This window comes from Meriones unguiculatus, chromosome 4 (assembly GCF_030254825.1).
Source record: "Meriones unguiculatus strain TT.TT164.6M chromosome 4, Bangor_MerUng_6.1, whole genome shotgun sequence".
NCBI classification, from domain to species: Eukaryota; Metazoa; Chordata; class Mammalia; order Rodentia; family Muridae; genus Meriones; species Meriones unguiculatus.
In genome coordinates, this window is record NC_083352.1 from 99,631,458 (window position 1) to 99,658,466 (window position 27,009).

Below are 27,009 nucleotides of genomic sequence, written 5' to 3' on the forward strand. Positions count from 1 at the left end.
CACAGATTATGAGCAGAGCTGTGTACAGTCAATACAAGAGGCAGGAGCTGGGGATTTCACCCGGGCAAAGGGTGCACACACAGCCAGAGGTCCTGAAAGTCACAAAGTTCAAAGCATTTTTATACAATTGGTTGGTGCAACAGCTAGTCAACAGCTGCCATGAACCAAGAGAGACAGCTTCAGAATGCCATTGTGCCCTCTCTCCCTGGTCCTTGCCATAGCATAAATGTCATTCTAAGTGTTTAGACCATGAACCAAGGATCTGAGATAAGAGTTAAACATAGAGATGCCTGGTAGCCAACAATGCTTCTACAAATGGCCCAGGCACTGGTTGTGAGCCCCTGACCCAGTGGAGCAAAGTCCTTCTGGCCCTTTGCCTCATGGCCAGGACAGGCTCAAGATGGCTCCTGGCTTCTGTGTCTCCTCTTTGTACATGACGATTCTGCCATGCACTCCTCTCCCATGTGCAATGAGACACTCATAGCTAGTATTTGGGAATTCTCCTTTTTAAAAGGCCACAGAAATACAGAGCACCTCTGCAAACAGAATCTCAAGTGCTGGAAACACTGTTAGTGGATGAGGAACTAGGAACCGTGTCATCCCAACACAGCCCAGCAAGCAGCTTTCAAACAGGGTGAAACCAAGTGTGTCCAAGTTACCTGTGTCCTTCAGGAGAGACACAGGTAAAAGTAGAATCCTTTAGCAATGCAGACAGGTACCATGGGCCCTGTATAGAAAGTACAGCCAGGAAGTGAGGATTCTAAAGCCAGGTCCTTTTTTCTTGCACAGGCAGGGGATGGACTGGAGGGACAGGAGGGACTAATGGCACAAGCTGTCCCCGAGAGCCTAGCAGCTGCGTGCCAAGGGTTGCTTATTACATTATTTAAAAATGACTAGATGAAGCAAGCCTGCATGAGGAAAATGTGTCATGATTAGTCATCAGCCACGTGCAGGTCACAAGTGAGACCTGCTGACGTAATTAGGTTGACAGGCCGAGTCACATGATTGTTGATACCTGTTTAGCAGGTACCAAGGCTGGGCTGCTGAGTCCTTGCTAGGTCATGAGCCCCACCCACGTTAAGATGTGTCTTATCCCCTCTTTGTGGAGATCTGTAACTGGTGTTTTGTTATTGTCCCTGTGGTTTGACCTGCATTGCCCCAGCAGGCTCATGGAGTGATAGCGTGGTCCCCAGCTAGTGGTACTGTTTTGTGAGACTTTGGAGGCTTTACGAGGTGGACCTCATGGAGGAAACCTTGAAGGGTGAAGGAACCTCTAGTCGCCCTTATTGTCTGCTTCCTGTCCCCAGGCATCAAAGCCGCTTTCTCAACTGCATGTGGGAAAGCAGCCGCAGACTGAACCCTCTGAAGCTATGATCCAGGATCAGTTTCCACTTGAGATTTGCTTACAGGTATAACAACTGCCCCAAAGTAACCATAGCAGCCCCATCAGTCTGCCACTGGGAAGGGTCACTCTGTGAGAGTGGTGTTTCTCACCCAAATCCTTGCGTTTATACTGTCTAGGGAAACAGAATCTGCATTTGTACTGTGAGTATTGGTCATGCTGTTTGGGAAATGTTCTCTGAGCTTGTACCAGAGCTGAGGCTGGAGTCCTGCTCAGAGAAAGTCCCTGTTCCTGTCCAGCAACAGCTCAGAGCTCAGGGTGGGCGTGAGAGGGATGCAGGATGCCATCACAGGCAGCTGCTGTGTGGGGCTGAACCAAGGCCATGCCCCCTCTGTCTGATCTGGGCCAAGGTAGCAGTTAGTTAGCTTTGGGAGACATGCGAGGTGGTCCCTGAGGGCCACGGGGCAGAAGAGGCAGTGTAGGCAGGCAGTGCCGCCCTAGTGCCTGGCAGGGAGGAAGAGGCTGTTGGGGGTCCCAGCATCACTCCACCTTCTGAGGCTCCCTTGTAAGTGCCAAGGCCAGGTATGGTGGGACATGCTTACAGTCCCAGCACTTGGAGACTGAACCAGGAGCATCAGGAGTTCAAGGCCAGTCTTGGCTACATGAAGCCTTGTCTCAACAAACAACAACAAAAACAACCATAAGCAGAAATAAAATCAGTGCTCCCAGGGAGGTGGGGTCACTAACACAGTGCCTGTGGAGACTCGCTTGTGACTGCATATAGGGGCTGACCTGCTCAGGCTCAGTCGCATCTGAGGATCTTTTCAAAGGAGATACATACTAGGAACCAGAGCCCCAAAGAAACCCAGTTGCCAGGTGGTGGAACATAGTGGAGACTGTTCTGAGGTTCACACCTGCCCACCAGTGCTATCAGTCAGAGGCCCCCGACCGCCACAACTCCGTACCAGGTGTCCAGGGAGGAACCTGTACATGGCAAGCCTGGCTGCAGTTCAAAGTTACAGTGAAGACTTCTCGAAGGCTTCTCCCTCCCGGGAAGCTCGGCCCGTGGCTCCCACCCTCCCTCTTTAACCTGAGGTGAAAGTTCTTACCAAGCCCCAAACACAAAACCAATCTTTTACTCTAAAACCCATGTTAGGAATCTCCTGCTCAGCAACAAAACCACACAGAACTGCACAAAACGTTTCCAGGGACCACTGAGGATGAGAGAGAGAGACAGACAGACAGACAGACAGAGGAACAGAGAAGCATGAAACCATGCCAACACAGACAGGCCTGAATGATAGCATTTTCTGGTGACCCAATTTCAAATTCTCGCCACCTTCCTATGGGTCAGGCTTTACCCAGAGAAGAAAAGGAAAGAGCCCCAGTGATCTGGGGTGTTGCTGTCCTTTGTGGAGATGTACGCATGCCATTCATAAAACAAAGCAAAGTCGGTTCTATTCTTAGGCACCAGGGAGGGTGTGAGTGCTGGTGTGGACTCCACAGATCAGCTCACTCTGATGAAAGTCATAGGGATTTTTACTCTGAAGGTGGCTAGATCATCACAGGGTTCGAAAGGGTGGGTAGACAGGAAAGCAGCCCCTCTCTCTCAGTCAGGCAATCCCTCACACACTGAAGAAACACTGAGGCTGGAGGGGGGGGGGCAAGCAGAGTTTCAGAAAGCCTCACTGGAGAACAGCTGACGAGCAGGGGTCTGCTTGTGGTGCCCAGCATGGCCAGGACATCAAGGTGGGGCAGGGCCTAGGAGGTAAAGATGCTGTGACAGGGCAGAGGAGTCCCCAAGCGGCAGGCTGGACCCCACTCCACACAGGCGGGAAGACAAACGGGAGCCCAGAGCCCATCAGAACCCTGGTGTCAGTTATCCGTGTGGGAGTGCAGGGAAACTGACAAACACACCCATGAAGGCCACTTTGGTGGGAGGGTGGCAGACTGCACACGGGAAGTGTTTTCACTGACGGCTAATGCAAATGCACCACTCGCCACACACACATACATACCACACACGTGCACACCTGCCAGCGTGGTCCTCATGGCTGTATTTGCCAGTGGGATGTGTGTGTGTATCTGTGTGTGCTGTGTGTGTGGTGTATGATATGTACGTGGGGTGTGTGTGTATGGTGTATGATGTGCGTGTCTGTGTTATATGTGAGCATGTGATGTGGTATGTGTGTGTGCATATCTGTGTGTGTGTGGTTTATGATGTGTATGTGGTGTGTATTTGTGTGATATGTGTGTGTGGTGTGTGTCTGTGTGATATGTGAGCGCGTGATGTGGTGTGTGTGGTATGTGTGTGTGTGGTGTATGATGTGTGTGTGGTGTGTGTCTGTGTGATATATGAGCATATGATGTGGTATGTGTGTGTATATCTGTGTGTGTGTGTGGTGTGTGTCTGTGTGATATGTGAGCATGTGATGTGGTATGTGTGTGTATATCTGTGTGTGGTGTGTGTGTGTCTGTGTGATATGTGAGCGTGTGATGTGGTGTGTGTGTATATCTGTGTGTGTGGTGTGTGTGTGTCTGTGTATGATGTGTGTGTGGTGTGTGTCTGTGTGATATGTGAGCGTGTGATGTGGTATGTGTGTGTATATATCTGTGTGTGTGTGTGGTGTGTGTACATGTGATATGTGAGCGTGTGATGTGGTGTGTGTGTGTATATATCTGTGTGTGTGGTGTGGTGTGTGTACATGTGATATGTGATGGTGTGATGTGGTATGTGTGTGTATATATATCTGTGTGTGTGGTGTGTGTGTGTATATATCTGTGTGTGTGTGTGGTGTGTGTACATGTGATCTGTGATGGTGTGATGTGGTATGTGTGCGGCAGCACTGTAGGGTAACTCCGGAGCACAGGTGCAGCACTGTGGGTATTGCTGTGCTCTGGGAGAACTGAAGCTGTAAGTTTGGGTTCTGGCTTCAGCTTAACAGTCTGGCTGCTTTAGCTGGACCACCTACATAGATCAGGAGGCATCTGACTCAAAGCCTGGCTTACTGCATTGGCAGAATGGGGTGTATGACAGGATCTCTTTATTTTTCAAGGGTAAATAATACTCCACTGAATGTGCATACCACATTCGTGGGTATTTATCGCTAGAAGGACACTTAGGTCTCTTCTGACTCTGGGTATTGGGAGCAATGCTATGATGAACATGAGATGAGTGTGCACATTGTTTCTTTCAGTTTGTGTTTCCAATTCTTGGGATTTAACACCTAGAGGTGGGATTGTTGTGTTCCTTGTTAGTTATAGGTATAATTGTCTGATGGACACCTGAATTGTTTCCTGAGCAGTTACACTGCTTCACTCTCCAATAAACACCACATATGGGCTCTGGCTTCCTGTCCTCATTGACTCTTGTTATTTTTTTCCATACGTTTCTAATGTGTGAGGTGGCGTCTCACAGGCATTTATTTGATTTACATTTATTTATTTGCTCGAGCAATGCAGGGCATCTTTTAATATGCTGTTTGTGTATCTCTTGGGAGAAATGTAACTCAAACTTCTGCACATTTTACACTGGATTGTAGTGTTTTGGTTTATTCTGCATCTGCTGCCCTTCTCCCTTGCAGCTTTTCCCTGTTACACTTGTGTTTTCAAGGCAGATGTGTCCTCTCCAGATGCTGCTTCCCTCCTCTATTTTCTTGTAGTTTTATGACCCTGAGTCTTACATCAGGTCTGTACCTGTCTGGAGTGAGTTTGTAATTGGTGCCAGGAAGGGCTCAGCTGTACACAGAAGGGTTCACATCTCTGCCATCTGTCCCACCTGGCAGGCTTATGTACGTGCATACATATGTACATGCTCCTGTCCCCGTGCCAGCGTCAGACTGCCTCCATCCTGGTAGCTTTGGAATCATGTTTCAGAATCAGGAAGTGTGGGGGCTCCACTTCACTTCTCTTTGAGGGTTTCAGCTCTACAGGGTCCCAAGAGAGCTCCTGGGATTTAAATGAACCTGATGCTGGGATCTCTACAGAGTACACTGAACCTGTATACCACGTGCACAGTATGAAGATTTAAGCAGAATTAGCTCTGGAAAAAAGCTGTGCCTGCAAACTGATTGATCAGAACTGCAGTTCTGTGGAGAGGTTGGAATGTTGCAGGTCCAGGGCTAATTGCCTTACCTTGGGCTAGTTCTAGCCTGTGGAAGAGCTATTCCTTGCCATCTTCCATGTCAGAACTAACATCTTATGACTAACAGAGAGAAAACTTAACTTATTAAATTTTAAGAATCTATTAACTTAGCAGACAGCTAGCTTCTGTCAACCTGAAAGCAAAGAACGCCGTCAGATAGCATCTTGGGCCTAGAGTAAAGCGTCCCCCGTCTTGCTGTGCCTGGCTCTCTCTAAAGTACCTACCAATGTATTTTTTAAAAAGATTTATTTAGTTATTATATATACAGTGTTCTGCCTGCATGTATGGCTGCAGGCCGGAAGAGGGCACCAGATCTCATTATAGATGGTTATGAGCCACCATGTGGCTGCTGGGAATTGAACTCAGGATCTCTGGAAGAGCAGCCAGTGCTCTTAACCACTGAGCCATCTCTCCAGCCCTTGAAACTTTTTTTCCCTACCAATGTATTTTAAACTTGCCTTGGTTTAGGGCTTTCTCTGTTTCATAAAACCGAGAAAAAACTTCATGAAACTACTTCCACACTGGAACATAGACTTTGGGGTAACCTAAATCTGTGTTCCGAGGTCAGAATCATTCAAAACAGCTCCTGATAATACCATGTCTTTTCCCTGTAGTATGAGGGATGAATATGGGATGCCTTTGCATTTACTTGTGGCTGCTTTAATTCCTCTCAACAACGTTTGCAGTGCTCAATATGCAGATCTTCTCCAGACTAGTTGCTCTGTTGCCACTGTAACTGGTTCGTCTCAACCTCCTCCCCAGACACTTTGTCAAGAGGGCCCAGAAACTGGACTCAGGGTCGAAGCCCAGAACCTTGCGACCTGGTTCAATCTGTGCTATGCTCGTGTTACCTGGATACTTCAGGGCTCATACTCAATGTCCTAACATCAGTGCATCTTTCAAGTTTCACTTCCTCCTCTCATTTCCTCCCTGGTCTGACTGCCCTGGGGAGGACCACGCTGGGTAACAGTGGCAGGATGTGGCATCCCGTCTTTCCGGCTCCAGCAGGAGGGCTTGAGAGTAATGCTGGCTGAGGCCTCGGCTCACATGTGGATGTAACGATGCTGAGGGGCCTCTCTCTTCCCCTCCTTTCACAGTTTTATCACAAAAGGGTGTCCACTAGTATCTTTTCCACATCAGCTGGGCTAAGGGTGTGTGCCTCTGGCCTCCTGCTAATGTGCACCATATTAATTTTCAAGCTCTGGACCATGCTTGCGTTCTGGAAATCAGTCCCATTTGGTCAGGATTTGGCATCCTTTCCATGTGCTGTTGAGTTGGTTGTGGTGTCTTCTGAGACATTTGTAGCCAGAGTACGGACATCAGTTCATAGTTGCCTAGTAGCATGTGTGTTGTTTTGGTATCTGGTAACTCCAGTTGTGTGGGTGCCTGAGAGGGTTGCTGTCTGCTCTTCTGTGAGGTGGTGGTGGCCAACACTGAAATTGTCTGCCCTTGGACTTGCCCCTTCTGGAAGAGCTGTGCTCAGTCTCCTAACTGCTTACATATCTGTCCACATGTTTTATTTCTATTTCAATTACATGGCAGCTTGTTCAAAATTGAATTTTATAGGGAGAACCCACAAAATTTACTTATGGATCAGAAAGCAGGGAGGGAATAATAGCAGGTGATGGTCCTTTCTGTCTTCAGACACCTGTTCTGTGACCTACAAGAACTAAGATAAAGCCTGGGTGCAGTGGAGATGCCACAGGCTCAGAGTCTGCACATTTCAGTGTAGGGATCCATGTTCTGTCTCTGCCCTTTAAACAGGACATGGCCCCCACCATGTTGAAATAAGAGCAGCTATGACTGTCTGCAGAGTCTTCAAAAGAAACATTCCTTCCTGAGGGGAGGGGGTGTCATCTGACCCTCACCACCACCAGCTGGCCCCCAAACACATATGGTGTGGGATGCTCTTGTATACAGGAGGTGGAAGATTGACTGGAGGGGGACTCCAGGGATGCGGCTGTCATGAGCTGTCATCCAAGTTGGGGTGGATCCTTGGTGATGTATCTGTCAGAGAGTCACCCTTGCCCCTTAGATGACCCAACAGACTCACTAGTTCGCAGACATGAAGAGACATGTTAACATGACATTAGGAAGTCACTGCAGCACAACCCAGACAGAGGTGTTCAAAGCTCAATGAGATGGATGAGCTGAGGTGCAGGGGTGGAGGACAGATGCAGAGAGGACAGAGAGGAGGATGGGGTAGCTGAGGCATGTACCTTGTTCAATGAGGGTAAGAATGGAAAATAAAACCATACCTACTAGGACCAGATATGCTTGTCTTTTATTCTTCAGGAGGTAAAATTTCAGGAAAGTTTCTGTATTTTTCTTTTGGATGGTGGAGGTTTTTTGTTTGTCATTATTTATATATTTCTAACTTAAAAAAAATAACATATGGCTACTGTAAAAATATGCACAAACATGCACAACAACCTTGAAACGATGAGATGAGTAATAAGCACAGCAAACACCCCTAGTCCCAGCATCTACACACACAGCGCATCTTCATATTCACACTTTATTCATTATAAAACTAGAGTACCTAATTCCGTATTCTACTTCCCATCTACTTTCTGTCCTCCAGATGTACAGCTTTACAAATCAGTACTGATTTTACAGATGAAAAACCACATACTACAAGCCTTTTTACTGTCTCCACGAAACTGTGCAGACAACAGTCTTACCCCTGCAGGACTCTCTAGCATCATATCCAAAATGCAAACACACTGCTGACAGGACCACTCCAGGCCTGGGGAACCCTCACTTCCCAAGCCTGAGGCGGGATCTAGGCTATGGAGGGCAGCCCAGCAAAGTGCCCACTAAAGCAAGGAGCCACAGTGTGCTGGGGACTCTGGGGCTCCACTGCTTGCCGACAAAGGAAAGTAGGAACTGCCAGCCCCTCCCTGTCCCCACCCTGAATGGATGCGGAGCTTAAACTATTTAACTGAGAATGTAGGGGAAGCAGCATGATTCAGCCTCTAACCTCAAGCAGTACCCCTGATGCAAGGCGGGCCCAGTGGGCAGACACCGTGTTTCTTCCTTTGTATGTGTGGTTTTATCCAGGCACGTGACAACAGGGATGACATGGGCGTTTTCACATGGGCTAAGCATCACTGATGGTTGGTTGGCTTGGGATGACCTGGGTGAGGTCACTTAGTCACTGTAAGAAAAGGGCACACTGAGCTGTTGCTTCCCATGCTTGTGTGGAAGGTCCAAGTGGCACAGCCCATCCAGGCACCTCCATGCATTTACCTCAAGAGCCAGGCCTTGGTTTGAAACCTAGACTGACATTCTGAATTTGCCTGAGAAAGGCGTTAGCTCTTTCTTCCTCAGCTCAGGGGCCATTCAAGTCAGAACACTGTTATAGTACAATTCTAGAATTTTGGTTTCTTTAAAAAACACAGAAACATTATAGAAATATGTTTTCATTTTGATCTCAGTTATAGGTATATGGGGGGATGCTTTGGACTGTCTGCAGCAGCTGACTATGATTTGCCTCGTGCTCTAAGCCAGGTACAGATAGTTTCTGTGACTGTGTGAGGTTTGGAATTCTGGGAACTTTTTAAGATGGTACATAAATGCTAGGACTCCAAGGCAGGGTTGGTGGTTATTGGTTGTTTAGGTGAGATGGTTTGTGGTTTGCTAGTAGCTGTGCTCAAGAAAGAAATTAGATTCGGGGCTCTCTCTCTCTCTCTCTGTCCCCCTTCTCTCTCCTTTATCCTTCTTCCTCTTCCATCTAGTGATAGGAGGTGAAATGGGGGAGAGGGTGGAGTGTGTGTGGGGTTCAAGGGTAGGGAAAAAAGAGCCCACAAAGTAGCAAAGACAAGCTACAAACTGCTGCTGTGGATAGTTCCTATGCAAGAGACCAAATGGTCATCACAAAGACTAACAAGAAGCCCGGGACCTGAGCACAACCGATGGCCTGAAGGGTTCAGGATACAGTGACGTCAGAAGCCTCCGGAGCTCCTGTTACAGGCCACCCACTCCTTTCCTGCTCACAGGTTCTTGCCACACCTGTATTTTCATTTGTACACTCACTAGGATTTTAGTCTCTTCATCACGCTCCTGCTGCTGACCAGAGTGTGGGTCAGTCAGAGAGTGGCCCTGCCATTCTCCCAGTATCTGTCATCAAGCAGAGACTTAGAGCACCTGCTCCAGTCCTGGGGAATAAAGACAGGAGCCCAATGCCCCCACGTGCACTGGGGGAACAGCCTTGCCATGGACCTCAGCACAAGTCCTCTGACAACTCTTAGAGGTGGGCATTGCTTAGTTTGCCCTGTTTACTGTCCCTTCTCCCTTCTGTGTTTCTGCTGCCTGTTCTTCGCTATGTCTCCCTTCAAGCATGCAGTACCGTGGGCCTGGGAGCAGCCCAGTCCCTTGGCACACGTGCTATGCTGTCTGTAGACACAGCCTTGCCCACCTCTGATCTGTCCTAGGTTCTGGGCATTTGAGGAATTAAATCTCAGAGGGCATCCATACTTCCACGTCTTAGTGGTCCACCAGAGCGTCAACCCCTGTGATATCAACCCCTGCCCAAGGCCAACGCCAGGCCAGCTTGGGATGCACAGCAACCACAATTTACATACGGTGATGCCTGTTGACCATCCGTCATAAAAACAGAAGCTGGAAAATGACATTTTTGTATGCCTTGGCTGTTTTCTCAAAACGTGATATTAATTTTGATAATGAAGAACAGAATAGGCGTGGCCTGAAAGTCTGGGTGAGGGCTAGAGTGTATTGATCCTTGTTATGACAGAAGCATGGTTGTAAGCAAGTCCTGTTTCACTTATGTCACTGACTTTGGTTGGATAGGAGATCTGGACCAGGTGGCCATTCCACCCCTCCTGACCTTGATGCTGCATTGTGCAGTAGTTATTCTGATTCTCATGGAGGAGTCCCTCTGTAAGTATACAGGCTCCCCAAAGGGGGCTTGCGTGTGGAGCAGAGTGCCCACAGGCACACAGACCACCTTGGGCTCCACAGTTTCAGGCCATCTGTGACAAAAGTAGAGGTCCCAGGATCTGATGCTGACTGCCATGGGCCAGCCTTGCTACTGAGGACTCTGGACTGCTGGCGCTGTGGAACACGGTCTCTGGGTATAATATGGCCAGTACTGTCCTCATCAGCGAAGCTGTGGTGACCCACCAGACTGTTGCAACTGCTGATGCTCCCTCGTGGGAGGAAGGCTGCTTGTCCTTCTCCAAAACTCCAGCTGATCACTCTCTCTTCCCCATCAGCTGTAAGTAATCCTGGCTCCCAACACCTGGTCTGGGGAGGTACTAGGAATAGGACACTGTCACCCACAGTATCTGTCACTCTCCTGGGATACATGTGGTGTACGGTCCCCAGCTGGACACGCCCATCTAGATTATATAGGGGTCAGGAAGTAGCTGAAGTGGGATGTTTGGGTGATACAGCTTTTGGGGATCAGCCATTCTCTTGTAAATAGTCCCTTACCCATGTTCTGTAAGGCAGCCTGGTAAACACCTTGAATTGCCCATCTGGACTTGAGTGGAATACACCTGTTGCTGGTACCCTATCCAGGCTGAGTAGATGTTTTTCAGGCCTCCCTAGGAGAAATGCAACATTCGGCCACCACTGCCTGAGGACTTGGGTGCTTGCAAATACCCCTGGTACTTTCTTTCTGAAGGAAGTGTTTGGAGGAAATTATTTTGCACACAGGCAAGACAATCCCAGCACTGTAATAAAACGACACCAGCATCTTTCACACCTTTGTAGAAAGCTGCCTCTGTCTCCATCCCTGATATCTGGGAGGCCAACACTCACCACTTCAGCCCTCCAATATGCAGATCTGTACAGATGTGTCAATCGCCCGCCTCAGAAACTCAGTTTACTGTTTATAAGCAAACACAGCCTCTGTTGGAGTCAGCGGTCATGTTACCTTCACGTTCTGCTCAGGGAGCCCACGTGTCTGAGGCAGTTTCTCCCAGCCCAGGGGACTGTAGCAAGAGAGGAGAGGCTGACCTCCAGGGCACAGTGTACTGCAGTGGCGGTGCTGAGGCTAAGCACATGTGATGCCCACCGGGTCTCTTCAGCCAGTTCCTGTCCCCAACACCCCCATCAAACCCCACCCAGACTGGAACAAAGAGGAGCCAGGCACGTCCTCTTACCTGGAGTAGTAAGACTCCACCCCCAGGGCCTCCCGGACGCTGGCGATGTGCTGCTCCAGTGCGGAGCTGGTTGCTATGGGCAAGGTTGCACTGCTGCCGGCTTGGAAATCACTGGAACTTTCCACTGAATTATCACCCAAGTAATGTTCATGAAACTTCAGGATTCCTGCAACCAGGTAGACATAGCAATGTCACAGATGGCTGGACAGAGATCGGGCAAAGGCAGGAGAGGGGAACATGGCTTCTGTGTGGTTTCCTTGCCAAGCCTGCTGGGATCCCGAGGCTTTAGGCTTTGTGAACTGGGGCAGTGCTTGCTCAGAGTGTCACTAACTATCAAGACAAGGAGAACCCTTCTGACGACATATACAGAAGTCCCTGAGTATGAATTGCTTTCTGTGCATTTTAAAAATGATGCTCTGGGGAGTCCTGCTCGTGATCATTGTGTGAGTGTCCAGATCAATTCCCTGAAGAGACTGAAATCCTGAACAAAACCAGAGCTAGCCAAGTGAAAACTGTCACTAAAGACCTTTCATTTCACAAAAGCAAACCATGATAAGCATGTATCCACTTTAAAATGAAACCAACTGGTCAATGGCCACTAATGGCTTAAGGGAGGAAAAAGATGGTTCTGTGAAATGGAGGCAGCCCACAGTGGCTTCCTGGCAATAAGCATAGGCCGTGCCCTCATATGGTAATGGAGTGTGCTGGTCCTCTGATTGGATCGGAGCCCTGGCAAAAGCTCTGGTCTCATTAACAGCAACGAGAACAAAAAGGGGACAAAATAGGCATGTCATTATACACGGCTCATTGTCACATGGATCTGAGTATGCCACCTGTCAAACACATCCCCAAACAATACAGCCGCCACAGAGAAGGCCCTTGACATTTGCCAACTGTCAACCCCATCCACACGGGTGTGAGCCCCTCTGGAGGCAGGGATGTAGATATGGTTCATTAGGTCACCAGGAAAAATCCAACTTAAAACCTAGCGTAAAAGGGTAAGGGGTGAGAGCAAGGGTGTGGTTTGTAGAAAGCCCAGGTGAGCATGGCTGTGAAGGAAAGGTGGTCGTGCTGACGCCGAGCAGGTGCTCAGGAGCCTGCTGACACCCTGACACCATCGCCTTTGCCGCAGATGGAGAAAAAAGCTTGTCACTCCTCTCTGACAGCTGAACTTTTTACAGATATGCAAGAGGCCCAATTTTCAAGATTCCCAATTATAAGACCCGTTTCTCCAGTCAATAAACTCTAATTGGATCTGGTGTGTCCCCGACATGGTGAAGCCATCAGCATTTTATTATGCAAAAAATATGGTCCCATGGCCAATTAGTAGCTTTGTATTCAACATAACTATTGCATCCTGCATGTTTAGTGCTGGTTTAATCAAAGAGGATTTTTACTTCTAAAACAGATTTCAACAGCCTTAGTTTAAAAAAAAAATGATTCTGTGAGATTCAGAAATTCAAGCTTATAAACCATGAGAGTCATCATGACTTTGGTGTGTAACCTTCTGAGAGGTCACACAAAGAAAGAACTTGATATGGATGTGGTCTCCATTCCGTAGCTGATGAACAGCGGCCTACAGACAGGCTGCCACATTAGCCCTTCTCTTAGTGTCCATGTTGGGTGTGTCCTCATCTAATGGCAAAGGGCCACGACTCCTTGGGCTATCTTATCAGGAGGCTGCCTCACCACAGAATATCCACTGCAGCTAAGGTTTCCCTCATCTGACCTGTGATCGCTCCACTCCTCACCCTCTCTCCCCACCCTCCCATGCCCCACCCCTCACTGCCTGTGCTTCAGTAGAGCTCTTACCTGCCCCAGGAGCAAGCAGCCAGCTGTACAGGTAGCCTGCGGCCAGGGAATAGTACAGCACTAGCCCCCGCTGGGCGTTAACCATCTCTAAGATCTGATCGATGGTGATGGGCGAGTAGGGGTCAGAATCCTGTTGTCCCGTCTGTCTTTCCACCAGCAAGTCAGCAAATGCCCTCGTCCGCCCTCTTTCTGCCACTGCCAGGGCTTCATCATGGTGGCCTAGGAGACAGAAGGACAGGGGTGCTCACTGAGGGAGGGCGGCCAAGTATCCTTCTGACAGCGTGTGCTGGCTTCATGGAACCTCGGGCACACCGCTCCAGATTCATTCCCAGAAAGGCGGATTATGAGAGCTGCCTGCTGAGCTCAGCAGAGTCAGTGAGGTCCCGAGCGTGGAGATGTTGGGGAAGTGTTCTTTACTGTCATCTGCACGGAAGGTAGCATTGCTGAGTGCCTGCCTATCATCCCACAGGCAGACAGCTGAGGCCTCCGAGTCCTCTGTAGATTTTAAGCTGCTTCTCCTCCACACTTTCCTGCAGCCTTCCCGTCTGCGTTCTAGCAGCACCTCCTGTATGAGGCTTGCACACCTGTCACTGCTGCCTGAAAGCTGGAGCATCAGTGTGAAAGCACGAATGAAGCCATAGGCCCCAGTGAGGAATGCACTGCAGAGGATAAACACCGACACGGGATTGTTGCCAGGGCTATGGGCTGAGGAGACCAGGGCAGGGAGCTCAAGCCACAGCTCCAGTGACTCTTCAAGGCAGCTTCAGCCCCTGTTGTTCAGGTAGCCTTATGTGAGCGCATTCAAATATCCTTTTACTCTATTAACTTATTAACTGGAACAGCAGGGACAATTTCTGTGCACACTGGAAAATTAGCCCCAAAGTGCTGGACAGATTTAACAGTGTGATCATAATGGGCAATAAATTACAATTCCAGGCAAGAGCACATTCCTTCCAGTTTTCAAGGGGAGGCCTGAGCATTATATACGTGGGAAGGACAGGTGAGTAGAAAGGCCTCAAACGCCCAAGTTGAAGCATTTTGCTAGTTTCCATGAATACTGCCACCTTGACTGGTTTGGGAATTACCTAGGTGACAGCACTGAGTGTGTCTAAAAGGGTTTTTCTTTGGACAAATGAAAGGAAGCCACCTTCCCTCCTGTGCTGGGCTGTATCCCTAAAATGATCAACGCAAACACACGTTCGGTGATTGGCTTTTGTCACAGCAAAAGCAACTCGTACAGATATCTTCCTGGAAGTGGCAGGCGATGAAAGAGCCAAGAAGGGTGCACTGTGGCCACGGAAGCCCAGGGCAGGGTGGCTGTGGATTCTCCTCATGCCCTGCAACTCACAGGCAGGGGTGGAGGGGGGTAGAGGCCTGACTGTAACAACAGAGCCCAGGGCACGGGCCCTCAGAGAACAAGCAATGGGCAGCAAGAATGCACGGCAAAGGAAACAGAAGAGGCCTGCACCATCTCAGCACCTGACCCGAGTGAGGCCTGAGTGAGGCTTGAAGCAGGTGTTAATAGAGGGGCACGTGATACAGGAGTCTGTGAAGGGGGCATACTCGATCTGCTTTCTCAGCGTCTGAACTGCTCGGTCATTGCCAGTCGTGTCACACTGGACCCATCAACGTATATGCACAACATCAGGGGCGTCCGAACTCACCAGGACTGGCTTTTGCACCCAGTGCTCGGCCTATCTTTGCTGAATAAACAAGTGACTGTTAATAGCTGGGTGTGGCTTTATATTCTTACCGAACCATGTGGATACATGGGTTTATGAGCGCGCACACGCACGGACACACACACACACCACAGCAGCTGCTCTCACCTAGGCTGACGAGTACCCGCTGCAAGGCCTGGTAGGATGATGTCTGCAGGTCGAAGAGAGAGAGCTTGTAATCTGTGCTCAGCTGTGCCTCATGCCGGATCGTTTCAAACAAGGCTGATGCTCTGTAAAGCTGCAAGGGACAGAGAGTGTTTTCCATTACCCATAACCAACGCCCAGTACTTCCTAGATGCAACACAGCTCTTGATGCTACCTCGCTCTTGATACCTATCTCTTGATCACAACCTAAAATCACCTTTTAAAGGAGTTGAAAGGATGACTGCCAGACGGGTCCTTGTGGATCTGAAGAAATATCCCCTCAGCCCCAGTGAGCCATAGGTTACGGGACCAATCTTTGACAGGCGAGGGAATAGGAAAGATGAGGGTTATGGACTTGTGGGCTGAAGGACATCTTAAAAGTCAGTTATCAACACAGACAAGAGGGGGCTGGAGAGATGGCTCAGTGGTTAAAGACCACTGTCTGCTCTTCCAGAGGTCCTGAGTTTAATTCCCAGCAACCACATGGTGGCTCACAACCCTCTATAGTGAGAACTGATGCCCTCTTCTAGCATGCAGACATACATGCAAATAGAGTGTTCATATGTATAAAAAAATAAATCTTAAAAAAAAAAAAACAGAGGCAAGAGCTGGATTTAATTAAAACAATGAAAAGCCTCTATTCCTGTCACCAGAAAAGTATAACTGTCCCCCTCAGGCCTTGGATACACTGGAGAAGGACCAGGCTGGCCTGGTGAGGTTGTAGGTGGCCCAGTGTCATAGAGCCCAAACACGGCCCTCCCAAGAACAGGCTTTGCTTCTCTCCATGGAGCTGGTCTTACTCACATGGGCACCTTAGTGACCAGAAAGCTGGCATGTCCCTTTGACATGTCCCCGCTGCTCCACATTTATACAGTTCTGGAAGCCCAGAACCAGGAGTACCCTAGGGCAGAAGGACAGACAGAGAAGAGGCTCCAGCGCCACCACTCTGCTGCTGTCAGACCCTGGCCAGGACACGAAGCCTCGTCTCTGTGGATAAGGCTGTCATCCGTCTTACGGGGGGAATCAGAGGAATTACTCAGGGAGTGGAAGTACTTTCAGAACTGTAGATTGCTGCATTAATAGAAACTATGAATAGAAACTTATTCATAGAAAATGAATTAATCCTTTCAGTTGCCTTAAATACTTTAAAAAGGATTTTAAATTTGTATTGGTGTGTGTGTGGTCACCCACTTGTGCACATGTGTGCAGGTGACTATGAAGGCCAGAGGAGGGTGTTGGGTGCCCTGGAGCTGGAGTTACAGGCACTTATGAGCTGCCCCAGTGTGGGTTCTAGGAACTGAACTCAAATCCTCCACAAGGGCAGCAAATGCTCTAACCACTCAGCTCAGCACCCTACCGTCCCAGCATGTACTCAGAATGCTCCTCTGGATAGGGTCTCCCTCTGCTCAAGGAGAGATCCCCTTTGCCTGGCACACTGTATGAAGTATGAAGCACTGGCCAAGTATGCAGCAAGGCATCCCTGCTCCACGCACAGCCAGAGTGAGCAGTCCTCTTCAGCCTCTTTAGCATGTGTGGCAGCTGGGACTTACTGTGAGAAGGGGGGAGTTTACACCCTCCGCCTCAACTAGAGACCTGCAGGATAGTAGGCCCAGCAGCCACGCGTCCTGATCTGACCTCTCTGCTGAAGAATGCGGTTTTGTATTGAGCACTGACCATGGCAACAGCGCACAACATGAGAATCTGAGAAATCATGGAGAAATCTGCCCCGTGGGTGAGTGGGAGTCTTGGCAGCTCTCGGGCTTTAAGGCAGAGAGTACACTGGCCTAGCAGAAGAGGCCAGCGCCTCTGAGAAGGCCGCCGCTGTGAGATGGTGATGGCGGGTGCGCTGGGCTCCTGGGCCAGAGTTCTGCTTACCTGGTGCTGGGCCTCCTCCAGGTTTCCACTTGCCCAAAGGGAGAGGCCAAGACCATGGCGGATTTTTGCCTCATCTTCCCTTCGACCCAGTTGTTCGGCTAACCTTAAACCTGAAAGCAGACAAGGAAACAAAAGAAGAGGGAGTGACTGGTGATTTTGTTTCAGGTGTGTGTAGCGAAGGTAGAACTGGGGACAAACCAGCTCTGCGGCAGGGGGGCTCTTTTAGTGTTACAGGGAGTGAGGAGATGCCACAGCAGGATCCCAGGTGATGGCTGTTGGCAGAAGATAGGTTGGTAGGGCAGGAAGAAACAGGAAACCAGTGGACCTCAACCTGGCTACCCTTGCAGGGGCAAAACGCTTATCTTTGCACATGAGAACTCCTGGCTGATACATTCATGTCCCCAGATTCTCTGCCTGGGAAAAGCTTTTCCTGACAACCAGGTACAAAGGGTAAGATAACAGGCCTTTCTATCTCACTCCACAGCAGCCATTCAGCACTGATGAGACTCATGAGGGACTCCTGAAAGCAGAATGGTGCGCAGCTGGGCCCTGCTCCTGTGACTGAAGCTGCTGACATGCTCTGTGTCCCCTCTGCTCTTCCTTTAAGGCTGAGGCTGTGATGTGCCTCAGTGGGGTTGCAGAGCAAGTGCTATTGTGAGCCGGAAGGCTTAAATGACTCTCCTCGGTTTAATGGTCTTCACATAGACACCTGCAGTGTGGGTCACTTACTCACGGCAAGCTTCCGGGTTTTAGGACACCAGCCACCTCCAGGGCTTTGTGGGGGCTAATGCTGACAGCCATGGTTTATCATACCAGTCACTCCGCTGGTCTCAGCCTGGTCACTATGCCTGCATTCTGGTTTTCTCTGCACAGGGCGAGCGCCTCCGCAGAAGCCACTGTCTGGCTCCCACAGCTCAAGTGTACACATAATCCAGGCTTCCCTCTCATCTAAGGCATGGCAGGAAGCCAGCACCAAGCACTCGGGGCCTGTGTGATCCCCGAGTCAGCTGAGCAGCTGCTGTGAACAGTGATGCTCAGAGTCCCGCCTCTTAACCCATGATGCATTTCAAAACACAGGACTCAGAGAGCTCAGCAACAGCACTGAGTTTAAATCATGCCAGTGGGCAACAGAAGAACTTGTAAACAGCTCACATGAAAGACAACGGTTCTTGGGAGAACCAAGATGGCTCTGTTGTTCTAACCTCCAGAGGGCCTGCCATGATGACCCTTCAGTGCAGATGTCTGGCCAGTCTGAGTCAGAAGGATGGTTCTTTGGGCAACCCCCTTGAAAGACAAATTCTGTGTGAGAGAGGGACCTTGCCTGGTTCCTGCTGTGTCCCCAGCAAAGTGGGTGTTTACAGGCCACTGAGTAGACTTACTCCAGCTGCCTCCCAGAAGCCTGCCTACTCCACTCCCGAGGGCCAGCGCTCCTGCACTGTGGTGAAGGCCCAGGGAGGCACTGGGTTGAGCCCACTCCCTTTGCTAGTTTCCTGAGCGAGGAAGAGCCAAATGAGAGTTAGCCAGTGTCAAGGCACATTGTCTGGAATCTGTTCAGACTCAGACCCACACAGAATCCCACTGCATGGGATCCCACTGCACACGATTCTCACTGCACAGGGTTCCTACTGCATAGGCTCCCACCGTATGGGATCCCACTGCACAGGGTTCCCACTGTATAAGGCCCCACCGCACAGGGGCCCACTGCACAGGGCAGCTAGGTGACTTCCAGCTGAGCTGCTTCTCTGACGGAAGAGTCTGCAGGACTTGGCCTTGGTGGATACCATCAGGTGCTATGCACCCTGAGCCTGCTTTGAGTGCTTTAGAGACACCAGCTAGACCCACAGGGCCCCTCCACCACACACACACACACACTGTGGAGAGTCTACAAATAAGAGTTTTTAAATCTCTATAAGACTTATCACAAGAGACAATGAAAACAAACTGCAGCACTTTCCACAAATATAGAATTATGCAACAATGTCCCAGTCCAGTCAGCTGCTGCACAGAAGTGGTATTTCAGAAGGGGATAAACAATAAAGCACCTGTTGCAAATGTTGGATGCTGGCTCTTACACACTCAACAGAAGTATGCTGGACTGTTTCAATACTAGAATTTCAGCAAAGCTAGGGGCCCACTTTTTTACAGGTATGGAGCCCCATCTGCACGGCGGGAGCCAGAGAGGGGTGGGACAGTGGCTCCAGCCTTAGGACTTCCCCACTGCGGGTGTGTGCTGGCCTGTGCAGAGCCAATGCCAGCTTCCCTCCATTCTCCACTAAGCCTCCTGCTTCTCACTCTAGGGATGACCGCCTGGGGCTCAGGAACAACAGGCTATAGCTGCTTCAACCCTGCAGTTTCTATGAGGTCAGAGAGCAACTCCAGAGGGCGGCTGAGCCTGCTCCACAACGAACCAACTTAATAGTCAGGGTCAAATCACTGTACTTTCCAAGCCTTGGTTGTGAAGCTGCAAAAATGGGGATACGTGAACAGTTCTTGGGCTAGGGGTACAGCTCAATGGTATAAAATTTGCTGAGTGTGTGAAATGAGCTAATGTGATTCTCACCACCGTCAAATAAAGAGGAAAAAAAATGCAGTAAAACGGGCACATCTGAGTTTTGCTTTGAGAACTAAAATCTGGACAAAAGGACTACAGGCAGAAGCCCTTACAAAGTGCCACCTTTGTAAGGTGCCTAAACAGTGGAGCCAAGTCCTTCACCAGTGAGCATAGGTCCTTTCTCTCTCCCACACCCAATGATCCTATGCTTGAAGAGCTTGAAGAGCAGGGCACCCCCAGTAGGGAGGAGAAAGCAACCCCTTTGCTGTGAGATTCTGGCTTATGCAGAAAGGACATGTGTGAGGCCCCACTGACCTCAGGCAGTTGACCGAAGGGCCCAATTTCTAGGCCTGCTCTTTGACATCAGTTTGTGCACTGTCAGAGCAAACACCAGGAAGAGGCCTGTCCGGGTGCCAGGCAGACACACCGGGCTGGCAGCTGCCTTGCCCGAGCTGAGAACTGTAAGCGGTGATGCTTAGGTAGCTGCTGGAGGGTCACTATGGCTTGGGGCAGCGGGGCTTGTTTCTGCAGAGACCCTTATGATTTTATACCGCCACGTCTTAGGGACCCAATCGGTGAGGATTCGCCACGTGTCCAGTCGTTGCTCTGACAAGCATAGGGTTATCAGCTGTTTGGGCAGCGGGCTAGGGGAGGGTACCAAAGCTGAGAGAGGGAGGGAGGCAGAGGGTCCAGAGAGCTGGCGCAGGAGACACCTTAGAACTAGCAGGGGACACCTGGTGGGGGAACGTGGCCCGAGAGACCCTCACCTTCCTGCAAGTACATGACTGCCTGGGAATAGTTCTGCAGGGCGTGGTGAGTCCTCCCCAGGCTGCTGTAGGACACCGTCTTGGCCACCAGGTCGTTCATCTGTGCCGCAATGCTGAGGTGCTGCTCTTGGTAGACCACGGCCCTCTCAAAAGTGCCCAGGGACTCGTAGGTCAGACCCAGGTTCCCATAGGCTCGGCCCTGGCACGTGGGGTTGTCTGTCTCCTCTGCAATCTGCAGGTCGAGCTGGTGGTATTGCAGGGCGGTGTCGTACTCCCCCATCTGCTGGTAGACACCCCCCAGGCCGCAGGCTGCATCACTTTCCAAGGCTCGGTCCTTCATGTCCCTGGCGATGTTCAGCTGTCGCTCAAGGCAGGAAATGGCTTGTTCGTAATTCCCTAATTGGCTGTGGAGACTTCCCAGCTCTCCGTAGGCCTGAGCTTTATTCGAGGCCTCCCCGAGCTCATGGGCCACCACGAGCCTCTTCTCGAAGCACACAAGGGCCTGCTGCAAGCTCCCTGTCGCCCTGCAGGGATGCAGACAGAGAAGCAATGAGATCATTCTGTGCAGGTGCAGACATGCTAAAGCCCCCGAGAAAATGAAAAGCATTCGTCACTGTCACTTACTATAGAAGCTCTTAACTCCTTCTCTAGCTAAAATCTATCATGTGCCCTTAGAGTGAGATGCAGAGGAATTTCATAATCTGGAAAGCAATTCAAAAGTCATCCCTTACTGACCTTCCCAAGAGCCTGCAATTCAGTGGGATGCGCACCCCCGAGGAAACATAAAATATATTAATAGGCATGATGATAGCAAGGTCCGGGACTCTGGCTTCCCAGCTTCCACCACTGCTTACACGGTGCTTTTGAAATCGCTTTACAAGAGCTATAAATCGCTCACCCTGACTTTCTTGGAGCAGTCTGTGGGTGACGATTTAGTCTGACCTCTTCCTCCGCTCCGGGAGCCACGGTCCCCGGCTCCTCAGGGAAGCCTGTCTATACACATAGGCACCTCCTTTGGTTCCCCCCTTGGAGGGGAGCATCACTTGGCAGACAGAGCCTTTTTTGTGTGCTGCTCAGTGACAATATGCTCTGAGCAGGAAGAACATGGATTTTGGTGGCAGATGGAGCCAGTTGTCTGGGCATCTGGATGTCATTGCCTGAGCCTCAGTTTCCCCTATTCCACAGCAGGTGGACATGTGTTCAGTACAGCATTACAGACAGCTGTGCAGGTGCCTGGCATGAGTGACCAGTTTCCTGTCCCTCTGTTACCAGGGCCTGAGGAACTGGTGGCTCCCGAATGCTGCACTGACAAACACATCCATGAACTATGGAGGTGCTCACAAAGGTCAGCTCAGCAGGTCCGCTCAGCTTCCATCCCTAGGAACTCCTTTGTCTTGGTCACTTGTACTACATGTGAAGTCTGAGCCCCGGGTGTGACTCTCAGCTAGCCCTTTGAGGCTGTGTAACCTCAGGCTCTGACCCACCTTCTGTGGGCTTTGGTGTCTCACACAGGACAGTAACATTGTCAGGGGTGTGGGGACAAACTGCTCTGAAGCTTTGCAGCGGCCCTTCCTGCCCTGGCTCCTCCTGGCAAGTGTGTCCAGCCCCGTCCCCTGTCCGTGTTACCTGTGTCCATTTCCTAGACCCCGGTAGGCCTTAGCTTGGTCTTGCATGCGGTTCAGACTCTGGGCGACAGACAGGTACTGCTCATAGTACTTGATGGCTTCCTCGTAGTCCCCCAGGGCCTCATAGCAGTCCCCCAGGTTGCCGTAGGCCCGACCCCTGTCCAGCACAGACTCATTCCCACTGAGCTGCTGCAGCATGGCCAGCTGCTGCTCAAAGTAGCCAATGGCGTCCTCCATCACATTCATGTTCATCTTCGTGATGCCCATGTTGCCATACACCTGGGCTTCGAGACTCGGCTCTTTCAGCTTCTGCCCCAGCTCCAGTTGTTCCTGGTAACACTTGAATGCCATTGTGTATTTTCCAAGGGCCATGTAGACAGCTGCCAAGTGCCCATGAGCCCGGCACTCCCCCGGCAAGTCACTCAGTTCCTGATAGACCTCCAGTTCCTGTGTGTGATAACCCAAGGCCTTGTCATACTTCTGGACCATTCGGTATGCGGTACCCAGGGCTGCATAGGCGCTGGCCTCAAGCCTTCTGTCTTTCACGTGATGAGACAGGCCCAGCTGCTGCTCATAGAACTTTATTGCACCGTTTACATCCTTTTTACAGACAAATATGTCACCCAGGTTCCCTAGGGCTCGAAACTTAGCCTGGGAATTATCCAGGGACTGGGCTAGGGACAGAAGGTACTTCTGACACTCCTCAGCCTTAGTGAAGTTCAGCAGAGCCTTGAAGGCCAGGCCCAAGTTGCAATAGGCTTTTGCTTGGCTCAGTTTGTCATGAAGGTCCTTGGCCAGGGCTAGATCCTGCTCGTAGTACTTCACAGCCTCCTGGTAGTTCCCAAGGCAGTAGTGGGCATAGCCAAGGTTGTGGCAGACCTTCCCCTCTCCCTCCATGTCTTGGAGGTCGGGAGCAAGGCGGAGGTACTGTTCGTAGTAGGGTGCGGCCTGGACGTACTCTCCTCGTGAGCAGTGGAAGTTCCCCAGGTTGCTGAGTGCCCGGGCCTCGCTCTGGATGTCTCTCAGCTCCCGGGCGATGTTCAGGTGGTTCTGGTAATGCTGCAGTGCCCGGTCATGGGCTCCCAGGGCCTGGTAGGCCACAGCCAGGTTCCCGTGAGTGGAGGCCTGAGAGGCACGGTCGTTCACCTCCATGGAGATCTGCAGCTCTTGACGGTGGTACTTGACAGCCTGGTCGTACATGCCCAGGGCATTGTAGGCATTGCCCATATTCCCGTAGGCACGGCCTTGGGCCGCGTAGTCACTCAGCTCTTGGGCGATGCCCAGGTGGGTCTTGTGGAGCTTCAGGGCTGTGTCGTAATCGCCTTTCATCTGGTGGATGATCCCTGGGGCGAAGGGGACAAGAACAGAAGGTTAGAGAAAGTACGATTTATAGCTCCATCTAAGGTGAATGCAATTCTGAGTTAAAGGCTTTAGACTGACTGAAGGAGGGGTCAAACACTCAATACTGCAGAGGGAGGGTGGCTTCCCACATTTCAAACCACCAGGAAACCCAGACAGACTTGACGATAAAAATGAGAATACTTTACAAATGAACACACAAAAAAATTAAAGGGCAAACACAACACACTAGAAAACATATGAGAAATTGTAACAGCTGCTGTGAAAAAATTGTTGTAAAAATTCAGTTTGGCTTGAAAAGGAAAAATACCAAGATCCTAATTTGCTCGACTAGGCAGAGAATAATAAATGTCAGCAGATAACTCAACCAAAGAAACACAGAGAGGGATAGGGGTGGCACTAATTTCCTTTAATAATCAAAGAAACACAAAATAAACCAACCCTGAAGAACCTTTTTTTCCACACTAAATTAGCAAATAAAAACTTTAAGCACCCCCTATCCTGATGAGGTTGCCCAAAACTGGTGAACACAACAACTGTTGGGCATAAATGGAATCAACGACTATAAAATCATTGTGAGGTGTAAGCGGACAGGCTCTGCTCTGACCCGCAGTCCTGTCAGGACAGACAGCAGCTGGGTGTGCATGACAGGAGTCAGCAAGCTGATCCCATAAGGCAAGTGACACTTCTGAGGTTGTGTCCCATTATGGAGCTGGGGATGTCACCAGCTTGGTCTCGGGGGTGGGGAGGGGTGGGGGGGAGGCAGAGCCTTCAGACCCTGGCAGGGTTGGAGACCTGAGGTAGCATCCTAGGTAGAGACGCCCCTTCGATGTGGTGGGCCCTTAATGGTGGGAACTTGGGAGGCACTGCAGTTAAACACCCACTTTTAGCCAGTCCTCCTAAACTACCTTCAGGCTTCATGGCTTCAAGCATCCTTGGACAAAATGAGTCATATACCCTTGTCCTTCCTAAAAATGGGTCAAAGGATCTGCCCAGCCAGGAATCACTGAGTGGAGGCCCTGCCTGGCCCTGTTCCAGCTCTTCCTCTGAATAACACTATTGCAGCCAGTGTCTCTTGAACAGCCTCTGGATTCTACTGTAACAATATTTTAGACACCTGTATGATCACTTGCTGGTTGGGAAATAAGAGGAAGAAAGAATGAAAGGCCTTCCGAGGAGGCTGCCCAGGGCAGCATGCCTTCATTAGCTTTCTCTACCCAGCAAAAACAAGGCCTTGCTGCTGTCTCGGCTCTCCTACAGGGCCAGCTGTACCGCATTCTCCAGGAACCCAAACATCAGGAAAGCATCCTGCTACCGAAAAAACAGGTAGCTTTAGACAAAGTCAGACTCCTGTTTTATAGGGACACCTCTGCCCCACTCAGCTGCCTGCCCTGGAGACAGACAGACATGGAATTTATCTGAGCCTTTACTTTCTCATTTTTGTTTTAGAATCGAAAGTCTTTGCCCCTCCCCCCCTTTAAAAAACCAAAGTCAGATTATAATCATCCCAGAGACGTAGAATGGGAGCTGGCCATAGTGGCACATGGCTGTAATCCCAACACTCAAGAGATATAGGCAGGAGGGTTGTGAGTTCAAGTCCGGCCTGAGCAACATAAGACTCTCAGAACCATACAAAGAAAGAAACACCATTAGCAACATATGTATACCATGTTTTGTGAATAACACCTACGATGGCACGGCCGGTGAACAAGGCAGCAGCAGCAGCAGCAGGACAGTGTTTCTCTTACTTTGGCCTGAGGGTCTGGGCAACGAGCAGGGAGCAGTTGGGATGATAATGGCTGCAATGACGTGGGAAGGAAGCTGCCCGCTGGTTATAGCAAACCAATCTGGTCTCCAGCCAGCCGCTGCTGCTTCCTTATCTCCCACCGGCCCACAAAGAACCAGAGGAGGGCTTTCAAAATTACAGCTTCCACACATGCACAAGGGCAGGGAGGCTGGCCGGCCTAGCTGGGCTGGCCTCTCCCTCCACTGCGTGCCCCTTGGCAGGTCCTGGCTGCTGTCAGCCTGGGCATTCTGTAGGGACAGTGTGCTCTCTAGGCAGCTGTGGTCTTTGTTGAAGCAGCATAAAAGCAGCCATAGGACAGACCAGGCAGAAAATATTACGCTAAACTTAGATACCCATTACAGTTGAGCACCAGCTTCTCATTTGAGCTCTTTAGAAGCAAGGCCTCGGTTCGTACACACACAGTGGACCGTACTTCTTATTGATTGCTATTAGTGCCCAGCTGGGGTTTTAGAACCAGCCTGCTCTTTCCTCTGATTTCAGCAGAGTTCAGCTGAACTCAGAGTTCAGCAGTCCTCGTAGGAAACACAGAGTCTGGGAAAGAGGAAAAGACACATCCCCACTCCAGGCTCACTTGTGAGTGTTCTGAGCAAGTCTCAGGGAGAAGGGGGGAGTCCCCAGCAGAACTTGTGGACCTCTGCCCCCTTGGCTGTACCAGCCCATCTGCTTCCAGAGAAAGTGTGACGTGGCACTGCAGCCGGGCTGAGCAAGGTTCTCTTCCGTGAGACGCATGTGGAACTATTCACAAGGGAAGCAGCTGTTACACACAGCCAGGAGCTGGGGGGACATGGGGCGTTTATGGAAGTAAACAAGATGAGGAAAATCAGGCCATCAGCATGCTGGGTCACTACCCTGTTCTCTTAACCATTCAGTAATAAAGCTATGTAGAAAAATTGCACTGCGTGCTCTGTGTAGCCCCTTTTGAACAAGAGACTCTTCTGCATAACCAAGGCCTGAGGTAGGTCTAAGCACACCTTCCATTCTGGGACCATCAGTAGAGAAAGTATCTGCTGGTCACTATGCCCTCCAGTTTCAAGGTCTCATCCCTCCCTGAGGTGCCAGAACATTGGGTACAAATTACACACAGAATAACAGTACTGTGTCCTATGTCGGCTCAGGCATGACGTTTGCACTTACAGGCTGGGCACACCTTATCTGGGCTGAGAGGGCACATTTGCTCTTTCTGGTCCTTCTGTGCACCAGACGTGGTCCAGAGACCTGTCCCCATCAAGGTGAGATTCCTGGATCTCCTTCCAAGTGGTCACATACATTTGTCCTATGTGGTTTTGAAAACATCTCAAAGCTTGGGGTGGGAACGTGGGGACGGCCTAGTCGGTAAACAGATGTCTAAAATCAAAGGGGCGAGAGCAGGGTGCTAGAACCAACCCCGTCTCCATCATTTTCGCCGAAGTCGGACGGCAGAGTATGTTTTCAAATAGGACCTAACTCCAAAATCACTCATCCTATGACTTTATCAGCTGCTAGTGTCTTAGAGAGAGGCTGGCTTTTCCAGATTCATCAGTGCCTCAAAACAATCCGAGGCCGATGTGCTGAGGGTTCGGGTCCCAGCTGGAGGTGCTAGTGAGCGAGACTGGATCACTAGTGTGCTATCCCCCTCAGTGAGCAGCATGCCACTGAGTTGACAGCTGCAGGGGACAGACCTCTGCAGCAGATGTCTCGTTCTGGGTCCCCCCTGTCTCTCTGTGCTGTACGGCCACCGAGAGCCCTGCCCCT

General features: G+C 50.4%; 1 protein-coding gene and 1 long non-coding RNA gene across 4 annotated transcripts in view; one reads left to right on the forward strand and one right to left on the reverse strand.

Moving 5' to 3' along the window:
• Positions 1-27,009, forward strand: part of LOC132653719 (uncharacterized) — a 108,690-nt gene that overhangs the window by 58,342 nt on the left and 23,339 nt on the right. The window lies entirely within an intron of this gene.
• The window catches only part of Ttc28 (tetratricopeptide repeat domain 28), a 418,557-nt gene that overhangs the window by 49,232 nt on the left and 342,316 nt on the right, over positions 1-27,009 (reverse strand). For all 3 annotated transcript variants that reach the window (XM_060382619.1, XM_060382618.1, XM_060382620.1), the window contains 6 exons: positions 22,114-23,455; positions 20,488-21,011; positions 17,170-17,279; positions 15,259-15,388; positions 13,430-13,648; positions 11,618-11,783 (listed from right to left, as the gene is read on the reverse strand). In XM_060382619.1, coding sequence (XP_060238602.1) covers positions 11,618-11,783; positions 13,430-13,648; positions 15,259-15,388; positions 17,170-17,279; positions 20,488-21,011; positions 22,114-23,455 — 2,491 coding nt within the window. The remainder of the gene's footprint in view (positions 1-11,617; positions 11,784-13,429; positions 13,649-15,258; positions 15,389-17,169; positions 17,280-20,487; positions 21,012-22,113; positions 23,456-27,009) is intronic.